General features: G+C 35.7%; 1 protein-coding gene across 1 annotated transcript in view; it reads right to left on the reverse strand.

The window, feature by feature from the left end:
- LOC145669978 (uncharacterized) overlaps window positions 1-2,943 on the reverse strand; it is a 45,337-nt gene extending 42,394 nt beyond the window's left edge. Inside the window, exons 1-2 of the mRNA XM_081738321.1 lie at window positions 2,667-2,943; window positions 1,027-1,137 (exon numbers count right to left, since the gene is read on the reverse strand). Of these exons, the coding sequence (XP_081594447.1) occupies window positions 1,027-1,137; window positions 2,667-2,943 (388 nt within the window). The remainder of the gene's footprint in view (window positions 1-1,026; window positions 1,138-2,666) is intronic.
- Between the last annotated feature and the right edge of the window lie 20,121 nt (window positions 2,944-23,064).

Raw genomic sequence — 23,064 nt, forward strand, 5'->3', positions numbered from 1 at the left:
GTCTTTCAATATTTTCTAGCCAAACTGTATTTGGTGTAGGTTTAGAAATAAGGCGATATGGGCCTTCCCACTGAGGGGCGATCTTTGGATTGAAATGTTTCTCAGCTGAAATTTTCATGAACCTTTTAACCAATACTAAATCATCAATATTTAAATTAACAGGACTATGTTTTTGACTATATACTTTCGCACTATGTTTCCAAGCGCGTTCAATGTTGTTATTTATATTGACTAATTTTTGCTCTTTATCCTGGTCATCGTCTAAAAGATCTAAATCCATCAACCATTTAACATCTAATGGATGGTAAAATTTCCGTCCCATATAAAGTTCACATGGACTAGTCCCAGTAGTTTCATTCATACTTATGTTAATAGTAAAAGCAATTTTAGATAGTAATTGGGCCCAATTCTGTTGAGACTTATCAACATAAATACGAATTAAATTTTTAACCGATCTCACCGTACGTTCGGCTCTGTTCGATTGTGGGTTATATGGGGAGAATTTTACACTCTGTATACCATAGCTATACAAGAATTTTAAGAAGTAATCACTCACGAAATAAGAAGCTCCGCCGTTTAGGACCTTACCAGGAAAACCATATCGAAGAAATAATTCCTGTAACTTATTACAGATGATTTTTGAGGTTAGTCGACTTAAAGGTTCTAAAAAGACAAAACGACTATAGGCGTCAGTGACAATTAAAATATATTCAAATCCAGAACTACTAGGCAATTTCCCCGCAATATCAATAAACCAGGTATAATTTGGGTGCATTGCCTTTTTTGTAAAATATTGACCCATAGGTTTTCGATTAGAATCTTTACAGGTTTGGCACAAATGACAAGATTGTATAAAATTCTTAATGTCAGAGTATAAAGTAGGCCAGGTATACTTTTCAGCAACCTTAGCAATGGTTTTTCGATATCCCATATGCCCACCATGAATTATTGGACAATGAGAATACTCAATAATCGACTGAATTAAAGAATTAGGTATTACAATTCTAAATCCATTATTCCCTTTACCTTTTGTCCTTTTAAACAAGATCTTATTTCTTAATACATACGGAGGAACTTCTTCCTTTCGCTCTAACCTATTGATAATCTCTCTTAATTCAGGATCCTTCCTCTGGTGATCTGTAAGAGGCACATTAAACACAGGATTTTGCCAAAAATTAATGAAAGACAAATTTACTGTTTTATTATGATCTTTTACGACTTCCATTGTATTATCGTCTTTTGTATAGAATTCTAGATGGTTTCCAACCCTTGAAAGGAAATCGGCTATACTATTTATTTTTGATCTTACATGGACTATACGAAATTTAAACCTTGAGATTTTCTCTAACATAGTTCCATATCTCCTTTGTCTTTTATGGTTATTAAGTAACCAAGTTAAACTCTTACTATCAGTATATACTACAAAGGGATTTGCCAAATAATATTCAAATTTTCCAAAGATAAAGAAAGAGCCTTAAGTTCTAATTCGTATATATTTTTACTCCAATCAGATTGTGGAATTGACCGACTAAACATAGATACAGGTCTAAGATTCCCTTCCGAATCGTATTGGCTGAGAACCCCAGAAAAATGACGCAAAGAGCTATCACAATGTATTACGAAGTTGGAATTCATATCTGGGACTTTCAAAATGACCTGACTACAAAAGGCATCCTTTAATTTTTGTAGGGCTTCATCATGAGCTTTAGTCCATTTAAAAGGCTTTTTTTACAGATCTTAATTCTTGAAGGGGAGCAATCAACTCTGAATACCCATAAATAAATTTTGAATAGAATGAGAAAAATGAACATATTCTGTTCACTCCTTTTCTATTCTTTGGTTTTGGTATCTCCTGGATAGCTTTAATTCTCTCAGGGTCTATTGACATGTTACCATTTTCAAAACGAAACCCTAAATATTTAATACTAGTTTGAAATAGACAGGACTTCTTTTCTGAAATAGTAATTCCCCAATTTCTTAGTCGAGATAATACCTCCTCTAATAGAGCTTTATGACTCTCAATATCTTTGCTAAATAAAATTATGTCATCAAAATATATCTCTAAATTCTTACCAATTAACCCTTCAAAGACTTTTGACATCAAATTACTTAAAACAAAAGGTGATAACACTAATCCCATTGGTACTGATTTATATCGATAGATTTTGTTTTTTGTCACAAAAGCAGTAATATTTCTACTCTTTCAGACAGAGGAATTTGATGAAAACATGATTTACAATCAAGTTTTGAAAAGATATTATTGTCCGAAATACTAGATATTACATTCTCCATGTTAGGAGAAGGATAGCTGTTTACCATCACCTTTTTGTTCACTTCTCCGTATGAAATTACAAGCCGCCTGCTTCCGTCTGAATTTGTTACTAGAAAACAGGGTGATGTATAGGGAGAATAATCTACTTCCTCTATAATATCGTCTTTTAAAAGCTGGGCAATAAAAGAATCTAATTCCTTTTGCTTATGCGTTGGAAGTTGATAAGGTTGCAATCGAATGGGAGTTTTATCGGCAAGTTCAATTTTGTAAGTGAAATTTTTTACTCTACCAATTTTGTTTCCAATAACATCAGAATATGAAGTTAACAAGTTATTAACATATTCCTGTAAATTAGAATCACATTTTAATAATTGATCAGGAACCGTATAATTACCTTGAGATTCCTCAGGTTTAATCTCCGGTGGATGCAATATGGACTGACCAAAAACGAATTCCACTCCTGGGTCAAACGTGGTGTTAACTCCGTTGTCTCTGGTTACTGAAGTCGATGGAGTCAAACTCTGATTGAAATTACCAAAAGATCTAGGCTGAGGTGTAGCTTTCGGACAACCAAGGTCGCATGGCGGATGTTTTCCACTCACCCCATTCCTAGAAGTATATGCAGAAGCGAGAGAAGTCTGGGCACACAAAAGTTCATCAGCTCGGATCATAGGAACCACTAACTTCCGAGCTTTTATATTATATAAATTACCCGCAATGTCTATTATGGCATCGTATTTTGTATGAAAGTCATTTCCAAGCAGAAGATCAAACTCATTAGAGTCCACGATGAAGAAAATTTCACTAAATTGGTGTCTTCCAATTTTAAAATATAGTCTTACTTTCATATCCACTGTAACTTGTACATTTCCTAAGCCAATCGTCTGAACGTTCACCTTTTCTGCCTTTATTCTACACCTTTTTCTAAGTTCATCATAAAGATGTCGAGCCAAATAAGAGTTCGTACTCCCAGTATCAATTAAGCACTTAAAACGCATGCCCGTAATGTAAACAGGAATCGCTAACAAATTTTCCAATTTACTACCATTTTGTTTTACGTCTAAGTTATTTTGAGTTAAGTACTGAGATTCTAATTTATGGTTATGAGAAAATTCCGCCTTATCAAGATTTTTATAGTTAGATGGTAAAGAATACCTAGCTGGAGAAACTAAATTTTTATGCAAATTTATTGGTTCACGAGATTGCAACACTACTTGCTGTTTTGTATTTTTCGCTCCGATAAAGGAAGATGATTTACGGGGTGGTACCAAGTCCCGTACGCTACTACCTTGATTACGTAATTTATAATAATCTTTCCTATACCTATGCAAAGCATCATAGTGTTCTGCAGCTAAATACAATTGATTTAAATCGATAGGCATACCTCTTTCAGCTAGAAATTGATGGGCAGAAGGCGTTACCATATTAGTGATTAAACTACAAATGGTGGCTTCATCAAAGGACATATCAAGTACGTGAATAATCGATAATTTATTATCTACGAACTCATATAATGAATGATCCTCCCGCATGGGAACGTAGAAAAATAATCGCATGAATTGTGTTCTACCAATAGTGGAAATAAATCGCACCACTAAATGTCTACAAACTGTTTGCCAAGGGGAAGCGTCCCCAATAAACAATTGTATCACTTCTTGCATTTCTCCTTTTGTACGAGAAAGACAAGCTACCAACACAAGATCTAAAGGCAAACCCTTACCTCTGACAATACTATCAAGTTTTAATAAAAACTGAAATGTAGACTCAGTATTGGTACCATCTATTATAGGTAGACTATTAATATCATGCAACAAAGATTTATAGATTCCTTCCGAAGCAAATTTCTCAAAATTTAAATTTAATGAAGCTGCCATATTAAATGGTCGATCTCTATATTTATTTTGAAAGCTCTGACTCCCTCCTACTCTTAAATTAGGCGAGGAATTCGCAAACTGTGAACTGTGTCCCACATTACTTTGTGGACCCACGTTAAAATTTTGATTCTGAAATGGTCTACTTTGACCACCTAGTAAAGGTTCGTGAGGATTCACTTGAATATGGGCTGAAGGCCTTGAATGATCAAATATAGGATTACTAAATTCATAAGAATATCCTAGAAATTCATCCCCACTAGAACTTGAAGAATCCGAAAATCTATACTTTACATGTGTCTCCTTTGACTGTGCCATCCTTACAAGCACACCACAAAATATTGAGCTCAGAGAAACCAAAAGGATAATTACTATTAATTTTAAAACCTTATCAATAATTATTTGCTTATTACACAATGACCTACTAAACCATAAATTTTGTATCCGACCCCGGCAACACTGTATTAAGTATTTTATGTCAACATTCATATACAACATTTATATTAGTCAACAAGAAAGGCATAGTATAATGAAAATATGTTATTTAATTTAGAGGTTAATTTGACCAAAGAAATACACATAAATTTTAGAATATAAAGGGAAACACTTTGGCTGGACCTCCCCGAACCGGACCTCGAAGCCAGCATAAATTTGCCTTTCCAGGGCAGTGTATAAAATTTATATTTATTTAAAAATTATATATGTAACGGATGAACGATACACATATAATCTTTAAATAGCCCTCACTACCCACAGTCCTGCGAGAACGGACGTCACCTCACTTCCCCCTTTTGAATATAAGAATTTTAAAAGGAGAGAGAAAGGAGAATTCCACTCCCCCACGGCTGAGAATAATGACGACGTGAAGAGTGAGGTTCAATACTGGAAAAGGCTTATACTGTATGCAAAATGTCACTATTAAGATAATCAGGAAAACTTCTAGAACTACTTGTAAATGTAAAAAAATTTCTAACAAAGTGGAAAATTTTATTATAACAAATCCAAAACGTGTTATATAAATAGTAATATAGAAAACATTCAACAATTTTAACAAGCAATAATATCATTAATCGAAATCGCCGTTAGCAAGTAACATTTTCCCAAAAAGGATTTTTTTTCCAAGTGACAAAATTTTCGGAAGTATTATTATAACCAATCGTAAATCCAAATATAGAATTTAGAAACCTATACAACAATATCATCAAAATGTATGGAACTCGAAGTTACTGCAAAGTGGCTTTCTTTGGAATGAACATGTGGGAGGAAATGATTTCTTAAATATGGGTCAAAATGCATGAATTACGAGCAATAGCTCAACTGTAATTCTACAAATCCTTTCCTTTTTCTTTCCTTTTTCAAAGTAGACCTAAGACAAATCATTCATTTGAAGTCTCCACTAGCCTTAATATTTTCCGTAATTTCAATATATTAAACTTCCTGACTATCGACTTTACTTTAGTTTTATCAAGGAAAACAAGAATCAACATGTTTTAACTCAAGGCATAACTCTGCCTACACAAAACCAGTAACATGAACTATTCAGTTAACTATTTTTCTTTCTTACTTTTCCTTTCGCAATATTTTTAGAATTAAGTGCTTCCAAATATATTGAGTAATAATAATGTCTTCTAAATAATAACCATAGTCAGGAACTGTTATAGTTCTTAAAAGAAGTTAACTAAACTATACGATTATACGGAAAAAAATATTAATTTAATGACCCATTATTTCATTCAGAGGACCTAACACTCTTACCTCATTTTATACACTGCGAAGCGCTTCAGTCTTAAAGCCAGAACCTCGGCTGCAACGTGACGTCATCCCGATCGACGACTCGCGCAATCCAACCGAAGGTTATGCAGTGCTTCCAACTCCAAGAAAAATAACCAACTTAACAGTAAACTGGAGTTTCATCTCACAAAATTTTCCTTTTAAATTTTTCATTTTATTATGAAACTTGAGTGGGTTACATCTTCCAGTTTCAATATTGATCCCTATAGCTCCATAGAGCTCGCTCAGGCCTATGTGGATAGCATACGCGTCTTTGGCGCGGGAGACCCGGGTTCGATTTCCGGTGGGTTCGTATTCCCTCGCTGTAGGTCCATGTCTCATACAGCCTCCCTGCTAAACGGTACTCGAAGCTGAAATCAAACTAAAATGAAATCCATAGATCCATAGAGCAAAATCAATAAGTGATATCAAGAAGCAATTTTTTATTATTATTAAAGTTCACCCACAATTTTCTTCTGTCCCACCAGGCGAATATCACCAGGATGATGTACTCCCCACATATGCTCTGCCTGATTTCCACATTTCTTTGCCTTTGTTAGTAATGTTTCGGTATAAAATGGCCTTTCGGCTTCATTTGACATTTCGTTTTCTAAAATAAATATTAATTAATGCATTTAAATTTACTCGTCACTTGTGTGTGTGTGTAACACAGCAGCGGTCTATTTCTCAAAACTACTCGTCTTGTAATGTTTTTTGAGAATCCATCAAATATCATGACGCAGAAATACTAGAATAATAGTAAAATTCATTTCTAAGTACTATTGCTGACAATTTTAATTTGCCGCTTTTTTACAGTACATACAAGTGTAAAATATTTGATTTTGAGAAATTTCACTAGTATTACAAGACTAGTAGTTTTGAGACATAGGCCTCTGTAGTCTCAAGTTTGATTTTTAAAAAAGGAAAATAATTGGGTTCTCGATGTCATTCAAAATGCAGATATGTAAATAAAATATATATAGTAAAAGAATCGTACGGACCGTTCTTTATTTTTACTCATTTCTAGTTTTACCTATATTTCTTTGCACGGACATTGCGCCTATACCCACGTGCTTAGTGTGTTCATTTACAAAAGCGGGCCATTTTCCTGCCACTATCGAAAGTAAGAATGCACTGTATCAGAGAAATATTAATTGACGTATGTAAGTGAATATATCTGTGACGAAGTCATAATTACTCAGTTTTTGCATCGTACATAGTTTCCTCATCCTCATTAATCTCTTTACCCCGCTTCCTGAATTCCAGTTCTAGTATTCTTTCTTGATAGCGGACTGATGTCTGATGTAGGCTTATTAACTATAACATCAGCAATAAATAAAGTACGGTTTAATTTGCACTAATTTTAAAACATTACATTAATTAAATAATAATAATAATAATAATAATAATACGGAGCGAGCTCAGGCTACTTGTTATGATTCTTGCTTCGCAATTGGATAATATCGGATTCGAATTCGGAGACCAGCCATCCTGACCGAGAATTTTCCAGGGTTGTTTCTCAGTTATACTGGGCAAATGCTAGGTTAGTACCTTGATCTAAGGCTCTGGAGACCTTCCTTCCATTCCTTTTCCAATGTTTTCATCTGTTGATTACTACAGTGTAAAGTAGCCTCTGAGGATGTATCTGGTAGCTTATAATGAAAAAACAATAACGACGTAATATATCTTCATGAAACGTGTGGGTTAATTTAACTTCAGCCTTACAGTCCCAATATATAGCTAAAGTTTTAATATCAACTTTATTAGACAGTTTTGATATAAATATACCTAACAGACAGTAAGTACCAGCATTTAGTATGTCGTCCGTTTTTCCTAAGACTTCTCTTTGATCTGTATGCAAACTTTTGTCAGTTGATGCAACAAATTAGCGAGTTTGCTCTACGCTCTACAGTTCGAAACTGATTTTATAAGATGAATAGATTTCCCTCACTTGAAAACAACATAGACAGATTTTCTGAAACTGTCGTACGTTGTTAGCTGCAATATACCTGTACAAGTAATTATTCGCGGATATGTTTACGTAGAATCAAGGAAATCTTTACGATCTATGAAGAGAGACAAAACAGACTTTGCTCTTATCTGCTATCAATGTGCATTTCATCGGTTTCTTGTTCTCCGCGGACAACCCTAAGTTTACGCACGTGACCTAGCGAGAGCAGAGAAAGAATGAAATTACCTGGTTAGCTTCCTATCTGCTCTTCTGCACTGTTGCAAAACGCGGCCAATACCTTAAACAGCTTTTAAATGGAAGAAAATTAATTTTTAATTAGCGCGCTCTAATATTACCTTAGCAAGAAAAAGTAAAAGTGAACATGCAATATTAATACTAATAAACATTTGGCCGAATTTTGAACTCTATAAAATAAATACTTTTTATAAAAGTTTGGAAAGAAATATGCTATGTTATTATATATATTAGGGATGGCCAAAAATTTTCGGATCCGGATATCCCGGATCCAGTGAGATCCGGATCCGGATCTTGCCGGATCCGGACCTAGATCCGGATCTCGGATCCGAATATCAGATCCGGATCTCGGATCCGAACCTCAGATCCGGATCTCGGATCTGGGTCCGAAATTCGAATCTCAGATCTTGATTCGTATCCAAACCTACATCTGAAATTGAATATCTAAAATTCGTTAAAACTTTTTTCGGATTAACTGATATAGTAGGTTGCTGTGCTTTTAAATGTTTCCGTAACACGTTTGTGCTACTTTTGTTCTTTATTTTATTTTAACCTTGCAATATTTACATGTTGCACTTTCTGTCGAAGTCGCTTTAGTAAAATGTTTCCAAGTTTGATTTCTTCCCATTTCAGAGTATAGTGAACAGTCTGAAAACTGATGTAAATGGTAACAAATTATTCTGTTTAGCTCCTCTTCGAAACTTAATGTTAGCTTCACATTGATAATATTTATTTTATTCTTAGAAAATAAACTTTCTCCTTTTCTCATATACAAATGAAATATCTTTTAGATAAGGCCCTTCTAATCGCAGGAATACTAGACAAAACAAACTCTTTATTAATAGTAGTTTCTGACTCACTAGAGTCCAACCATCAACAAATGTAATAATGAATATCTTTCACTTCGAAGGTATATACAACAAAAAATATAGACTGGTTGGCGTGGAACAACAGTAGATTTTTAAACATACACACGAGAATTTCAGGAGAGCGATATGGTTGTGTTCCTTGTATGACTTTATTACCTAACTTATGGCTTGCCCTTCTGAGGTCGGGAGTTTGTTGAAGGAGTAAATATAAAAGAGATTTCTATTATTTTTTCTTCACCCTCCATGTTTCTTTAAACATACATTGCAGGAGGTAACCAAAACATATCCATGCGTCGTATCATTGAAGCGTTTTGTGTTTTGTATATTAAAGTGTTCAAAAATATTTAACATATTCGCATTTGTTCATGTGATCTCAGGTTCAATTCTCGGTGGGAACATACATGAGAAAATTGAAAGCTGAAACAATATGAAAATAGTATTTAAAAGTCAGGAAGTTGATATTAAAACTTTAGCTATATATTGGGACTGTAAGGCTGAAGTTAAATTAACCCACACGTTTCGTGAAGATATATTAAGTCGTTATTGTTTTTTCATTATAAGCTACCAGATACATCCTCAGAGGCTACTTTACACTGTAGTAATCAACAGATGAAAACATTGGAAAAGGAATGGAAGGAAGGTCTCCAGAGCCTTAGATCAAGGTACTAACCTAGCATTTGCCCAGTATAACTGAGAAACAACCCTGGAAAATCCTCGGTCAGGATGGCTGGTCTCCGAATTCGAATCAGGTATTATCCAATTGCGAAGCAAGAATCATAACAAGTAGCCTGAGCTCGCTCCGTATTATTATTATTATTATTATTATTATTATTATTTAATTAATGTAATGTTTTAAAATTAGTGCAAATTAAACCGTACTTTATTTATTGCTGATGTTATAGTTAATAAGCCTACATCAGACATCAGTCCGCTATCAAGAAAGAATACTAGAACTGGAATTCAGGAAGCGGGGTAAAGAGATTAATGAGGATGAGGAAACTATGTACGATGCAAAAACTGAGTAATTATGACTTCGTCACAGATATATTCACTTACATACGTCAATTAATATTTCTCTGATACAGTGCATTCTTACTTTCGATAGTGGCAGGAAAATGGCCCGCTTTTGTAAAAGAAACACACTAAGCACGTGGGTATAGGCACAATGTCCGTGCAAAGAAATATAGGTAAAACTAGAAAAAAATAGGGAAAGCGAGGGGAAATGATAAACCGCCCTTCAACTTAAAAAAACTAAAAATAACTAAACTTATAGCTACGAAAGACGCGAGACGAATTTTATTGAAAAGATTGTTTTTCCTTAGCGATAAGTTCTTCTAACTATGAACATGAATTAAAAAGAAAACAAGTAGCTAGCTCCGAGTTTCGCAAACTAGTTGAAAAGAAAATATTGGATAAAATTTAATAATAAAGAAGGCATTTATGACAATTAAAACAAACTAAATTCTTGGCACGACAGTCCTTTGGTTCCTACCAGCGGGCTTATGTTCAAAGTGGGGATGTGTAGTCAACGCATCGACACTCGAAGTCCTTATGCCGGCTTTCTAGACTGGAGTCCGCTACCTCTTACTTAAGATAACTCCAAAATTGTCCTCACGATCCTGGGTCAACATCGAAATTGTTGAGTGCCTCTCCGGAAATTGAACCCATGACCACGGGCAACCGAAGGCAGGTTTTCCGTCTTCTATAGACGAAAAGCTATAGTTACCCACATTATCTAATACAGAAATAAGTTCTGATTCCCTAATAGCTGCTGATGGTGATAGTCAAGGTTCACCGAAGCATGAACCCAAACCCAAACTGAGATATTGATGTCACTGGAACGCCTGAAAAGTCATTGTGGGTAAGTGAATTGCCCGGATGTCCGGAATTGTCAGGATGAAGGGCGATGGTGATGTGAAATGCGGGGCTGTCAGAGGTACTACTTATGATAATTAGATTTATAATCTATGTTGCCATAAACCCTCTTCAAGAACATAACTGTTAATCTTAGCTTTGAAAATGTTACATAAGGAGTTTTATTGCTATTATTAGGTTGCATTAGGAATTATCGGATTTATTTTAACGCTTAATTTTTATATCTCTTCTGATTTACGAATATTTAAATCGCGATTATACCCGTAAGGTCAATTAGTGATATTTTAAATCATGAAATGAAATGAAATCTTTAAGTTTAACGTCCCGCGGTTATGCCGGTTAGGCTAAAGGAGACGGTGATAATGAGAAATGAGTGAAATGGTGGAATGAAGGAAGTGGGAGGAAACGGGAGAACCCCGAGAAAACCCACGAGCACGATGTTTGTCCACAACAAAGTCCACACGGCGCGTGCTGTGATCGAACCAGGAACCCCAATCACCGGAGGTGAACGCTCTACCACTGAGCCACCGCGCCCTTCATTTTAAATCATTTCGAACCAACTTTATATATGGTTAGTCTTACTATATTTGAATAATTGAGACCAGAAGCAGTCTACAGGCTAAGTCCAAAGGAGAATCTTGGCCGACCTCCTGATAGACCACGTCTTTCAGAAAGGTGAATTGTGGCAATCCGATACCCACATGAGGAAATCTTCGGTTCAGTGTGAAAGCTTCCATAAGAACCAGCACTCTAATCAGTGAAATGTGCTTTGCTAATTTTTATTCAATGTGAAAGTACCTAACTTTATTGCTAAAAAAGAAAAGGCATTTATTTTAAACAAGTCGCCATTACAGTTTTCGTATTTAAACACAACACTCATGAAAAGTCATGTTAAAGCGCGACTTGCCCCTGAAAAAGAATATTTATCTGTTTTTAGTTTCTCGTGTTCCCCAAAGTACACCCGGACTTAGTGCAAGTGCCTTCCGCTCGCACTACCTAGGTACAAACGGCTACGATCTTGGTACTAGCACTTGTTTCGGTTTCCAGATCTCAAATATTTATCTTTCAGCCTGATTCTATGTATGAATCCGAAATTTCAAATCTAGATAAGGGGCACCAAAATTCATAGTTTATTCTCGGTGCTCATATTGTGATTTATTAAATAATTATTAAATCTAATTGTAAGTTATACACAGGGTGCGAATTACTGGGGGGATGAGGGGGATTTTCCCCTCAATCACATTTTGTTCCCCCCCAAAGAAGTCAGCTGAAGTATCCCCACCGGGGATGCTCGCTTTCCCCCTCAAACTATGCTTAGTATAACTCCAAATTTCACTGATTTTTGTTATTTCTTGTAAATTTAATCTTCTAGCTGTATTTCGAAATGATCGATGTAAACTGTTCAGTTTTGGTCATTTCTACTTACCATCTAATTACCCACTATTTTCAATGTTGTTTAATAGAACTATATTATTATGACTACGGTTGTTACTTGCAACTGTACCTTCGTACCCTTCAGTTCGTCATCGTTTGTGAATTTGAATGTACTAACTGCGTATAACAAAGCCACATATAGATTTATAAATGTTCTTAGCGGTTGGCCAAGAAGAAGTAAACAAATAGCTTCTTCTACCATACTTGGCGAAGTTCGGATATGTCATATTCATCCTCTATATTTGTATCGATTATCATCTTATTTTAATTTTTGTTATAACATGTTATTTCATTTTCCAGTGTACTCTTTGTTAGCGCATGGTCTTCATTCCCTAGTAGTTTGTGTGTATGCAACTCAAAAGTTGCATTTAATTTGTGATAATTAGCACAGTAATCACTGCTTTTACAAATTACGGAAATGAACTTTTGAAACTGTACTCAAAATCTGAGATATAGGTATTCTCTCGTAAGTATATGTTAACGTACACGCTGGAGGATACGCTCCTAGTGAGCAGACATGTTAATGAAGGTGATTTTTAGGTGAATAAGCGAATAATTCAAGATTTGTTTCAGCATTTGTTAATACGACTGGTTCTCCGTGTCATTGTCCGTGTCTGTATAAGCATTTCAACTGGAGCGTTTTTTTTAAGTTAACCCTTTATTTTTCCATCTTTTCGCTGTACACTTTGCTGTCCACGCAATTAATATTGTCTGAAAAACTTCAGTGTAATGTTTTACTTTATTTGAATAACGTAGCCCATAGTGAATCAACTCATCTTCAACCTAACAGTAAAGTAATTTTTAAGTGTTGACTTTCTGTGCCCATCACGGAATCGATATTTGGAGAAAAAAGTCGTGATGAGCACAGCTTTAGCGGGAAGTAGAAGCACAAGCTCGAAATTTGAATTGAGAGATTTTAAATATTTGGCCTTCGATTTGACCTTGATGTGAAAAATCGGGACCAGCAACAATCCATTCCTTATTTGATAGGCTAATATCTAGATTTTCTTTAAAAAAAAAGATATGTCCGGTTTAACTGATAATTTTAGTGGTTTTCACAAGACTGAAGTAGGTTTCTTTTCGCAACCTGTATGTATTAATGCAAAGTGGAAGCTTTCAATATGAGTGGAAAAATTAACATATGCTTGTGATCGTGGCTATCGCTCGAGCCGAATTATTAACTAAATAAACCTTAGAGAGCTAGGGGGACAAGAGTGAGTACAACATTAAAACACGTTCAGAAAGGTTTAGTGGGGTGTGTGTATGTCAGACAATATATATGTGCATAGTTATTGTCGGTAGATTTATTAAATTAATAAATTTCTTATTTACTAAAGATGTCACATACACACACACACACTCACACACACACACACACACACACACATATATATATATATATATATATATATATATATATATATATATATATATATGGGAGGTAAGGCATTTATTGTCTCATTTTGAAATTTGAACCTTCAGACTATGTCCTTTGGCCTAATTTTATCCCCCCCCAATATAGATTATCTAATTCGCACACTGGTTATACATTTGATATTTTGAGCAGACTGAGCAAGATAAATATACGTAAAAACTAGTCAATACTTATCTTAACTGTTTATGTTTTCTTAACTGTCAATGAAATAGGTGTATTGAAAAATTTTAAATATTCGTGTTTTGTATTCCGGTTTCAAATATAAATATGTATGTATTTCATCTCGGTCCTGCAACCAGGTTGGACCTAGATTCGACATTCGAACTCTCATCCGGATCAAATCAGATTATTTTTTAGTTAGGCAAGCATTTAATATTTAGTGTAGATTGAAGGAGACAAATAGACTTGCCAATATTCATCTTAATTTTCTGTTTTCTTCTTCACTGTCAGGACTTCGTGAAATTACTTTCGGCGAATTTTTGATATTTAAGTTTATCACAATTTGGGTGGGATGTGGGTTTGGATAAGAATCAAGATCTGAGATCCGAATTTCGAACCCCCCAGATCCGAGATTCGAGATCCGAATCCAGATCCAAAATCCGAGATCCGGATCCAGATCCGAGATCCGGATCCAGATCCGAAATCCGAGATCCGGACCCAGATCCGAGATCCGGATCTTCGGATTCGACCAGATCCGGATCCGACCATCCCTAATATATATAACGTTACCCTCGCGTTCCCCCTCAGTTTTACCCCTACTATATATGAGAATTAATATTTCCCTTTATACTTATTATGGAAATAACAAAATGGATACTCAGAACAGTTTTGGTTTTCAAACACTTAATGCCAAGAAGCAAGCATATCTCCATGAAACAAGCATATCGTTTTGTTTCTTTCTTTCTTTCTTGACTCTTCTACGTAGCTAGCTATCTAGTCGATCGCCTGAAGGCAAAACATCGCACAGCAAACACGCTGCTTCGACACGTGTCAACGACAGAACGAAAGTCTTGATTTTAGTACTTGAAACTACACTCAGGCAAAAAAAAAAGCAAAATGCCCGCAGGCTTCTGTGCCTTGTAACATTGTGTTTAAAAAAAACAGACACAAGGTCAGCTGTCAGACACCTGATAAGACTTTTATACAAATCGTCGTTGTTTGAAGCCCCTTTGTTCCTCATAAAAACAATATATCCAGATTCGCGAAAGCCCACAGAGATTATATTAGAAAGTTAAAAAATATCTTTATCATTCAGATCCTTTATTATTATTATTATTATTAGTAGTAGTAGTAGTAGTAGTAGTAGTAGTATTAGTAGTAGTAGTAGTAGTAGTAGTACCACATAATATTTTTCGTTAGTCCTTACAGCAATTAATACTTAGCAGCAGAGGCAAAAGTGCTTGGGAATGCAGGGGACGTCGTCCCCCACCTCCAAAAAATGTGTACGGCGTCCCCCCAGTTCCTAAGAAATTACAATGGGCAAAGGTAGGCATGGAGGACGGCGTGATGTCATACCGCTACCTACCGTTCCCCTACCTTTTCAGATTCACTTTATCTTTGCTTAGCAGGAAATCGATACAAGAGTTAGTAGGACAGCCACTCTTTATTGATAAAAATCGTAATTTGGCGTTATTAAAAACAATATTTCTGTGTCTAGAGGTAGAAGAGAGGGGAGCATGGAAGTTACTATTGCCACGTACAAAAATGAAACCTGTATTCAACATTGACTACGTATAATTCAAGGATTTTTTTTTAAAAAAAAGCAAAATTCTTACACCTTTTCAAAAGTAAAATTAAAATAATTACTAAGAAATACATTCATTGAAAAACTCAGGGGTGGCAAGTCCACTGTTTTAAATCCTCTTCAGAGCGTTTGAGTCCAAATTCAAGTAAAGTTAACGCATGGAAGACCCAGGTTCGATTCCCGGTGGGAGTTCATGTGATTCGGATTCGATGTTAATTAGTAAGTCCACGTTTCATATAGCTTCGCTGCTGAAAGGGACGTTAAGCTCAAAATCAACTCACGAAAAGTTAAAAGAATGAGAATGTTTACTACTGTTTTGTCGTATGCAATTCTATGTTAAATAAAACTACATACACTATTTGATAATGGAAGCATCGTCAGAAATACAGTATCCAATAAATCAAACTTTTCACAGAGGGTTTATCTCAAGATACATACAAATATTGAAAACAGTTTAAAAAGGTGCATAATGCGGAAATACTATTTTATCGCGTATGAACTTAAGGCTTCTAGAACAGCAAGTTCTGACCAGATATTAACACCGCAGAACCAGAATATGATCAAGGGATGGACTAAACCATAGTTTCCAACATTACCCAGTGTAAATAAAGTAGGATTGAAACTCACTCTATCCAGTGTATACCTGAGCGTCATGGGGGGGGCTGTATCCCCTATAAAATTCCTCTTGGATCCGCGCCTGTTGAAACCAATTCATATTTCATAACTTCATACACGGCACGATCAAGCACTGAATCTATTGAAATCTTACTACATAAAATAATTATCGAGTGTCTACACTTTTTCTATTAAAGCTCAGTATATTCTATCATAATATAAATTGTCACTCATGTAGTGTGTGCTAATATAACTAGGGATGCGCACGAGACAAGATTTGTCGCTGTCTCGTCTCGAAAATGTGCTGTAAAGGTGATATCTCGACTCAAAAATTTATATTTCTCTATTGGAAGTGCCATGTCTCGACTCGAATTTTGTCAGGAAAATCCTGTCTTGATTCGTCTCGTACGCATCCCTAAATGTAACTCATGACAAAAATGTTTTGTTTTAAAACAAAATGAAACGGTTGAAGTGGGCTCTGCCGAGTAGAAGACATCCAATTTATTAAACCGCCTCGCAACCCACTTGGCAGCACACTTAGGTTACACTCTTCACCTTTTCCCCATGCTATCTAAAGTATCGGCTAATCTTAAATTCGCATTGCCGATTCGGGTTTTCTAACAAGAATTATTATGTTGCAACTTACTTTGGATGTGAAATCCTGACTTAATTAGGGTATAGTATTTAAGAACTTCGAAGTCTGCATTAAAATCATGACAGAAGTATAGTTAAATCTCAGTTTTAAATTTCATGTCTACCTTGCATCTAAATACTTGGGCTGTCATTTCTTTCAATGTTGGTAGGAGCCGAAGTTCGAATTGATCCCAATTTTTCGCTTTAATTCCTTCTATTTGTTCATAAAATTTTAGAGAAATATAATTATTAACAAGCAACACTTCTGAAGTGTAACACTCCGATTTTGATAAAATTTGAAAGGTAGATACTATACATGAAATAAACGAATACGTGTTTCTTATTTTCTGCGGAGAAAATGGTTTTAAGGGGCAAGAGACCCCACCCACAATTTTGAAAGTTGACGCCCCAAAGGCAAAAACCAAGGTAACCGAAGTAAACGAAATTTTACACACATATTGGAGATATAAAATGAGGGAACACGTGTTTCGTATTTTCCTGGAAAAAACGGTTAGGTGGGGACCGGATCCCTCCAAAACTTTCATCACGAAATATCGAAAGTGAAGTGATAGTAACAATATGACAAATGTGTGTAAAGGACAGAAAGAATTGCAACGTAACTTTGTGTATGAACAACATACCAAAAAATAAAAGAACACGGTTTTTTTTATTTTGTGCTGAGAAACGATTTCAGGGGGCAAAAGCAATCACCCAAAATTTTGAAAGTTAAGGCCCGGAAGGCCAGAGGAAGTGAACCGAACTGAATGAAATTGTGCACAGATATTGTCGACATAAAATGAGGGAATACGTTTTTCTCATTTTCCTGAGAAAAAAAGAAAACTGTTTAGGTGAGACACACAGAATTCCAGAACTTTGATCATGAAATATCAAAACTGCTAATAACAGAAGTGTTTGAAGGACATGACGAATTGGAACGACACATTGTGTAGGGACAATACGCAAAAAATAAACCAATACGGTTTTTCTTTTATTTTCTGCGGAAAAACGGTTTTAGGGGGCAAAAAACCCCATCCCAAATTTTGAAACTTGAGGCCCAAAATGCAAGAAGTGCACCGAATTAAATGAAATTGTGCGCAGATATTGTAGACGAAATACGAGATAATTGGGTTTCGTATTTTCCTGGGAAAAGCGGTTGAGTGAGGCACGGACCTTCTAAACCGTTCATTACGGAATATCAAAAGTGCAAATAAGCATACGCAAAAGTTCCTAAAGAATATGGAGAATTGCAACGAAACTTCGTAAAGGGACTATTTGCAAAACAGTATATGAAACGTGTTTTAATTTTTGCGGAAAAACAGTGTTGGGGCCTAGGTCCCATCCAAAAAAAAAGGAAATATTACCGTAATAGCTCAGAAAGGAGTGGACCCAAGCAAATCAAATTGTGTGTAGATATTATATGTAAAATAAGGGCTCTCGTGTTTCTCAAGTGTTCCTATCCTTTTTGCTTCAAATTTGACATACCAGTAGCAAACTGGAAATAAATCGACACGTGTTTTTCTTTATGCTGAAAAAACATTGCAAGGGTTAAAGGTGCCTCCTGAAATACTATAAAATACGCTATACTGTTTGTGTTTGCTGTTACTTGATCTGCCAAATTTGAAGAAATTGGATGGAGACATGACACTTGTGAAACACGAGAGGCCATATTTTACATATCCAATATCTACATACAATTGCTTTCGCTTCGGTCCACTTCTCCCGCAACTCAACGCCTCGGTTCAATCACAAGTTTTTTTTTCTTTCAGGAAAATACGAAACACGTATTCCCTCACCTTACCTCTACAATATTAGTAAACATTTCATTCACTTCGGTCCACTTCTTCTTGTCTTTTGGAGTCAAATTCCAAAATTGTAGAAGGGGGCTTTTGCCAACCAAAACCGTTTTTAACCAAAATTAAAAAATGTATTCGTTTATTTTTTGCGTATTGCCCACACACGCAGTTTGATGCAATTCTTCATGTCCGTTACACACATCTGATATACTGTTACTAGATATTTTGATATTTCGTGATGAAGGGTTTGGAGGGGTCCGTGCTCCACCTGGCCGTTTTTTCCAGGAAAATAAATTTTGTGTCCCCTATTATTCCCTAATTTTGTGTCTACAATATCTGTCCAAATTTCATTCACTTTAGTTCACTTCTTCTTACCTTTCGCGCGTCAACTTTCAAAATTTTGGTTTTGGGTTCTTTTGCCTTTAAAACCGTCTTTCCGCAAAAAACAAAAACATATTCTTTATTTTTTTCTCCACACAGAAAGTTTTGTTGCAATTCTTCATGTCTTTTACACACATCTAATATATTGCTACTAGCATTTTTCATTTTTTGTAATCAAAGCTTTGGAGGGGTCGGTGCCCCACCCAACCGATTTCTAAAGGAAAATACGAAACCCGTATTCACTCACTTTATGTCTACAATATCTATGCACAAATTCACTCTCTTCGGTTCACTTCTTTTTGCCTTTCGGGAGTCAAAATTCAAAATTTTGTTTACGAGGTTTTGCCCCCCAAAAACCGTTTTCCCGCAGAACATAAAAAAACGTATCCATTTACTTTCTGCGTATTGTCCATACACAAAGTTACGTTGCAATTCTTTATTTCCTTTACACACATCTGACATACTGTTATTATTACTTTTGATTTTTCGGGATCAAAGGTTTGGAGGGGTCTGTGCACCACCCTACTGTTTTTTCCAGGAAAGTACGAAACTCGTATCCTCATTTCACGTCTGTAATATCTGTGCACAATTTCATTCACTTCGGCTCACTTCTTCTTGCCTCTCGGACGTCAACTTTCAAAATTTCGGGTGGTGGCTTTTGCCCCTGAAACCGTTTTTCTGCAGAACAAAAAAAAATCTTCATTTTTCTGCGTATTGTTAATACACAAAGTTATGTTGGAATTCTTCATGTTGTTTGCACACATCTGACATACTGTTGGTAGCACTTTTAATATTTCGTGATCAAAGGTTTGGAGGGGTCCGTGCAGCACCCAGCCCTTTTTTCCAGGAAAATAGGAAACCGTATTCCCTCATTTTACATCTACAATATCTGTGTAGAAATTCATTCACTTCGGTTCACTTCTTTTTGCCTTTCGGGCGTCAATTTTCAAAATTTTGTGTGGGACCTTTTGCCTCCTAATACCATTTTTCAGCAGAATATAAAAGAACCCGTATTCCTTTATTTCTGGCCTATTATCCATACAAAAAGTTTCATTGCAATTCTTCATGTCCCTTATACACTTTCTACATACTGTTATTAGCATTTTAATTTTTTGTGATCAAAGGTTTGGAGGGGTCCGTGCCCCACACGACCATTTTCTCCAGGAAAATATGAAACCCGTATCCTCATTTTATGTCTACAATATATGTTCACATTTGCACTCACTTCGGTTCACTTCTGTTTGCCTTTCGAGCTCAACTTTCGAAATTTAGGGTGGGAGCTTTTCCCCCCTAAAACCGTTTTCCCGCAGAACTTAGAAAAACCCGTATTCGTTTACTTTTTGCGCATTGTCCATACACAAAGTTATGTTGCAATTTTTCATGTCCTTGACACACATCTGACATACTAGCACTTTTGATATTTCGTGATCAAACGTTAGGGAGGGTCCGTGCCGCACCCACTCCTTTTTTCCAGGAAAATAGCAAACCCATATTCCCTCATTTTATGTCTACAATGTCCGTGCACAATTTGATTCACTTCGGTTCACTTCTTTTTGCCTTCCCGGCGTCAACTTTCATAATTTTGTGTGAGAGCTTTTGCCCCTAACACCGTTTTTTCGCGGAAAAAACCCTTCTCCATTTTTTTGCGTATTGCCCGTACATAAAGTTTAATTGGAATTCTTCATGTCCTTCACACAAATCTGATATACTGTTACAAGCACTTTTGATATTTCTTGAGCAAATGTTTGGAGTGGTCCGTGCCCCACCTAACAGTTTTTCAGGAAATATGGAACTAGTATTCCCACATTTTATTTTCACAATATGTGTGCAAAATTTCATTCACTTCGGTTCACTTCTTCTTGCTTTTTCGGCGTCAAATTTCAAACTTTTGTGGTGGGTTCATTTGCCCTAAAACCGTTTTCCTGCAGAACATTAAGAAAACGTATTCTTTCATTTTTTGCGTATTGTTCATACACAAAGTTTCGTTGCAATTCTTCATGTCCTTTACACACATTTGACATATTGTTACTAGAACTTTTATTTTTCGTGGTCAAATGTTTGGAGGGGTCCGTGCCCCACGCGGCCGTTTTTTTCCAGGGAAATACGACATTCGTATCCTCATTTTACGTATGCAATATCTGTGAAAATTTTTATTCACATCGGTTTACTTCATTTTCAAAAATTTTGTCTGGGAATTTTTCCCTCTAAAACCGTTTTTCCGCGGAAAAGAAAAAAAACAGTATTCATTTATTTTTTGTCCACACATAAAGTTTCGTTGCAATTCTTCATGTCCTTTACACACATCTCAGATACGGTTACTAGCACTTTTGATATTTCGTGATCAAAGGTTTGGAGGGGTTAGTGCCCCATTGAACCGTTACTTCCAGAAAAATCCTAAAACTGTATTCCCCCATTTTATATCTACAATATCTGTGCACAATTTCATTCACTTCGGTTCACTTCCTTTTGCCTTTCGGGCATTAACTTTCAAAATTTTGGGTTTGAGCTTTTTCTCCTTAAAACTGTTTTTTTCACAGAAAATTAAAATAAATGTTTTCCTTTATTTTTTGCGTATTGTCCATAGACGCAGCTTGATTAAATTCTTCATGTCCTTTACACACATCTGACATGCTGTTACCAGCACATTTGATTTTCCGTGATCAAAGGTTTGGAGGGGTCCGTGCCCCACCTAACCGTTTTTTCGAGGAAAATACGAAACTCGTATCCTCATGTTACGTTTGCAATATCTGCGCTTAATTTCGTTCACTTCGGTTCAATTCTTCTTGCCTTTCAGACATCAAGTTTCAAAATTTTGGGTGGGAGCTTTTGCCCCTAAATCCGTTTTTCCGCAGAAAATTTAAAAAGGCCGTATTCCTTTAGTTTTTGCTTATTTTCAATACAAAATGTTCCGTTGTAATTATTCATGTCTTTTACACACTTCTGACATACTGTTACTAGCAGTTTTGATATTTCGTGATAAAAGGTTTGGAGGGGTCCGTGCCCTACCCAACCGTTTTTTTTTTCAGGAAAATACGAAACTCGTATTCCCTCCTTTTACGTCTACAATATCTGTGCACAATTTCATTGGCTTTGGTTCAGTTCTTGCCTTTCGGGTGTCAACTTTCACAATATAGAGTGGGGCTTTTATATTAAAACTTACGTAACTTTATGTAACTTTTTCTTTTTTTATGAGATTCTTTTTTTGGGAGGTGAGGAGAGAAATGTTTTCCTCTGATATCTGCTTCTTGCCATTCATCTTGTTTGAACTGCTTAAGTAAGATCATTTTGTAACTTTTGATGTCATCCATCTCCGTCATGATAATATTATTATCATTTTTAACAATTTGTTTTATTCCCTTATTTGCGTTCTGCCACACTGACATATTTATTACAAAATTGAGGTTTTGTCCAGCGCCTTTCGAATTCGCAACCAACCCAACCGCCGAGCTTTTGGGGTTGCCTGCTATTGCATGAAAACGAGAATTGCAGGTGGTAATGCACTTTTGGAGTCGTGTATACAATATGAATGTATATATTTGTAACTTCACTCAAGTACAATGACAATGCTAAAAACAATGTTCATACTAGTGGACTGTAAGGCTTGGTTCGTATGCCACATGAATGCAACCCAAAATAAATTCACTGTATTTAATGATTACAACTTCAGTTTGCACACAAAAATAATACACGAGAATAAACATGTTCACAAGGTCCTTCGTTGTAAATGATTTTGATACGATGGCTTATTGTTTGTGCTGTATTGTATGATCTTCGACCATGATATATGGTCCACCAAACTGAATGTTCTTGCTGCCACACTCACACTATTTACCAAACAATAGAAACGCGTTAAGCAACTTGAACACTGTTGCCAGCTAAAGTTACACACACTGTTAAACACACAAATAATCCGAAACACCATTTAATAAACAAGCAGCACCAAAAAGTTACTATTATTTTTTCCCACAATGTTTAATGTATGGCTTCAACATATTTATAGTAATGAACGCATTCCTTTCACAGGGAAGAGAAGCCTGACATCTCTATTTCACTTCACTCGGTAATATTCATTCAGTTATCCGGAAAATAAGCATGACATCAGAATCAAAACAATATGACACAAATTTACATATACCTACCTAATCTAACTTAACCTAAACTATAAC

The sequence above is a fragment of the Thermobia domestica genome, chromosome 14 (genome assembly GCF_964235325.1).
Source record: "Thermobia domestica chromosome 14, izTheDome1.hap1.1, whole genome shotgun sequence".
NCBI classification, from domain to species: Eukaryota; Metazoa; Arthropoda; class Insecta; order Zygentoma; family Lepismatidae; genus Thermobia; species Thermobia domestica.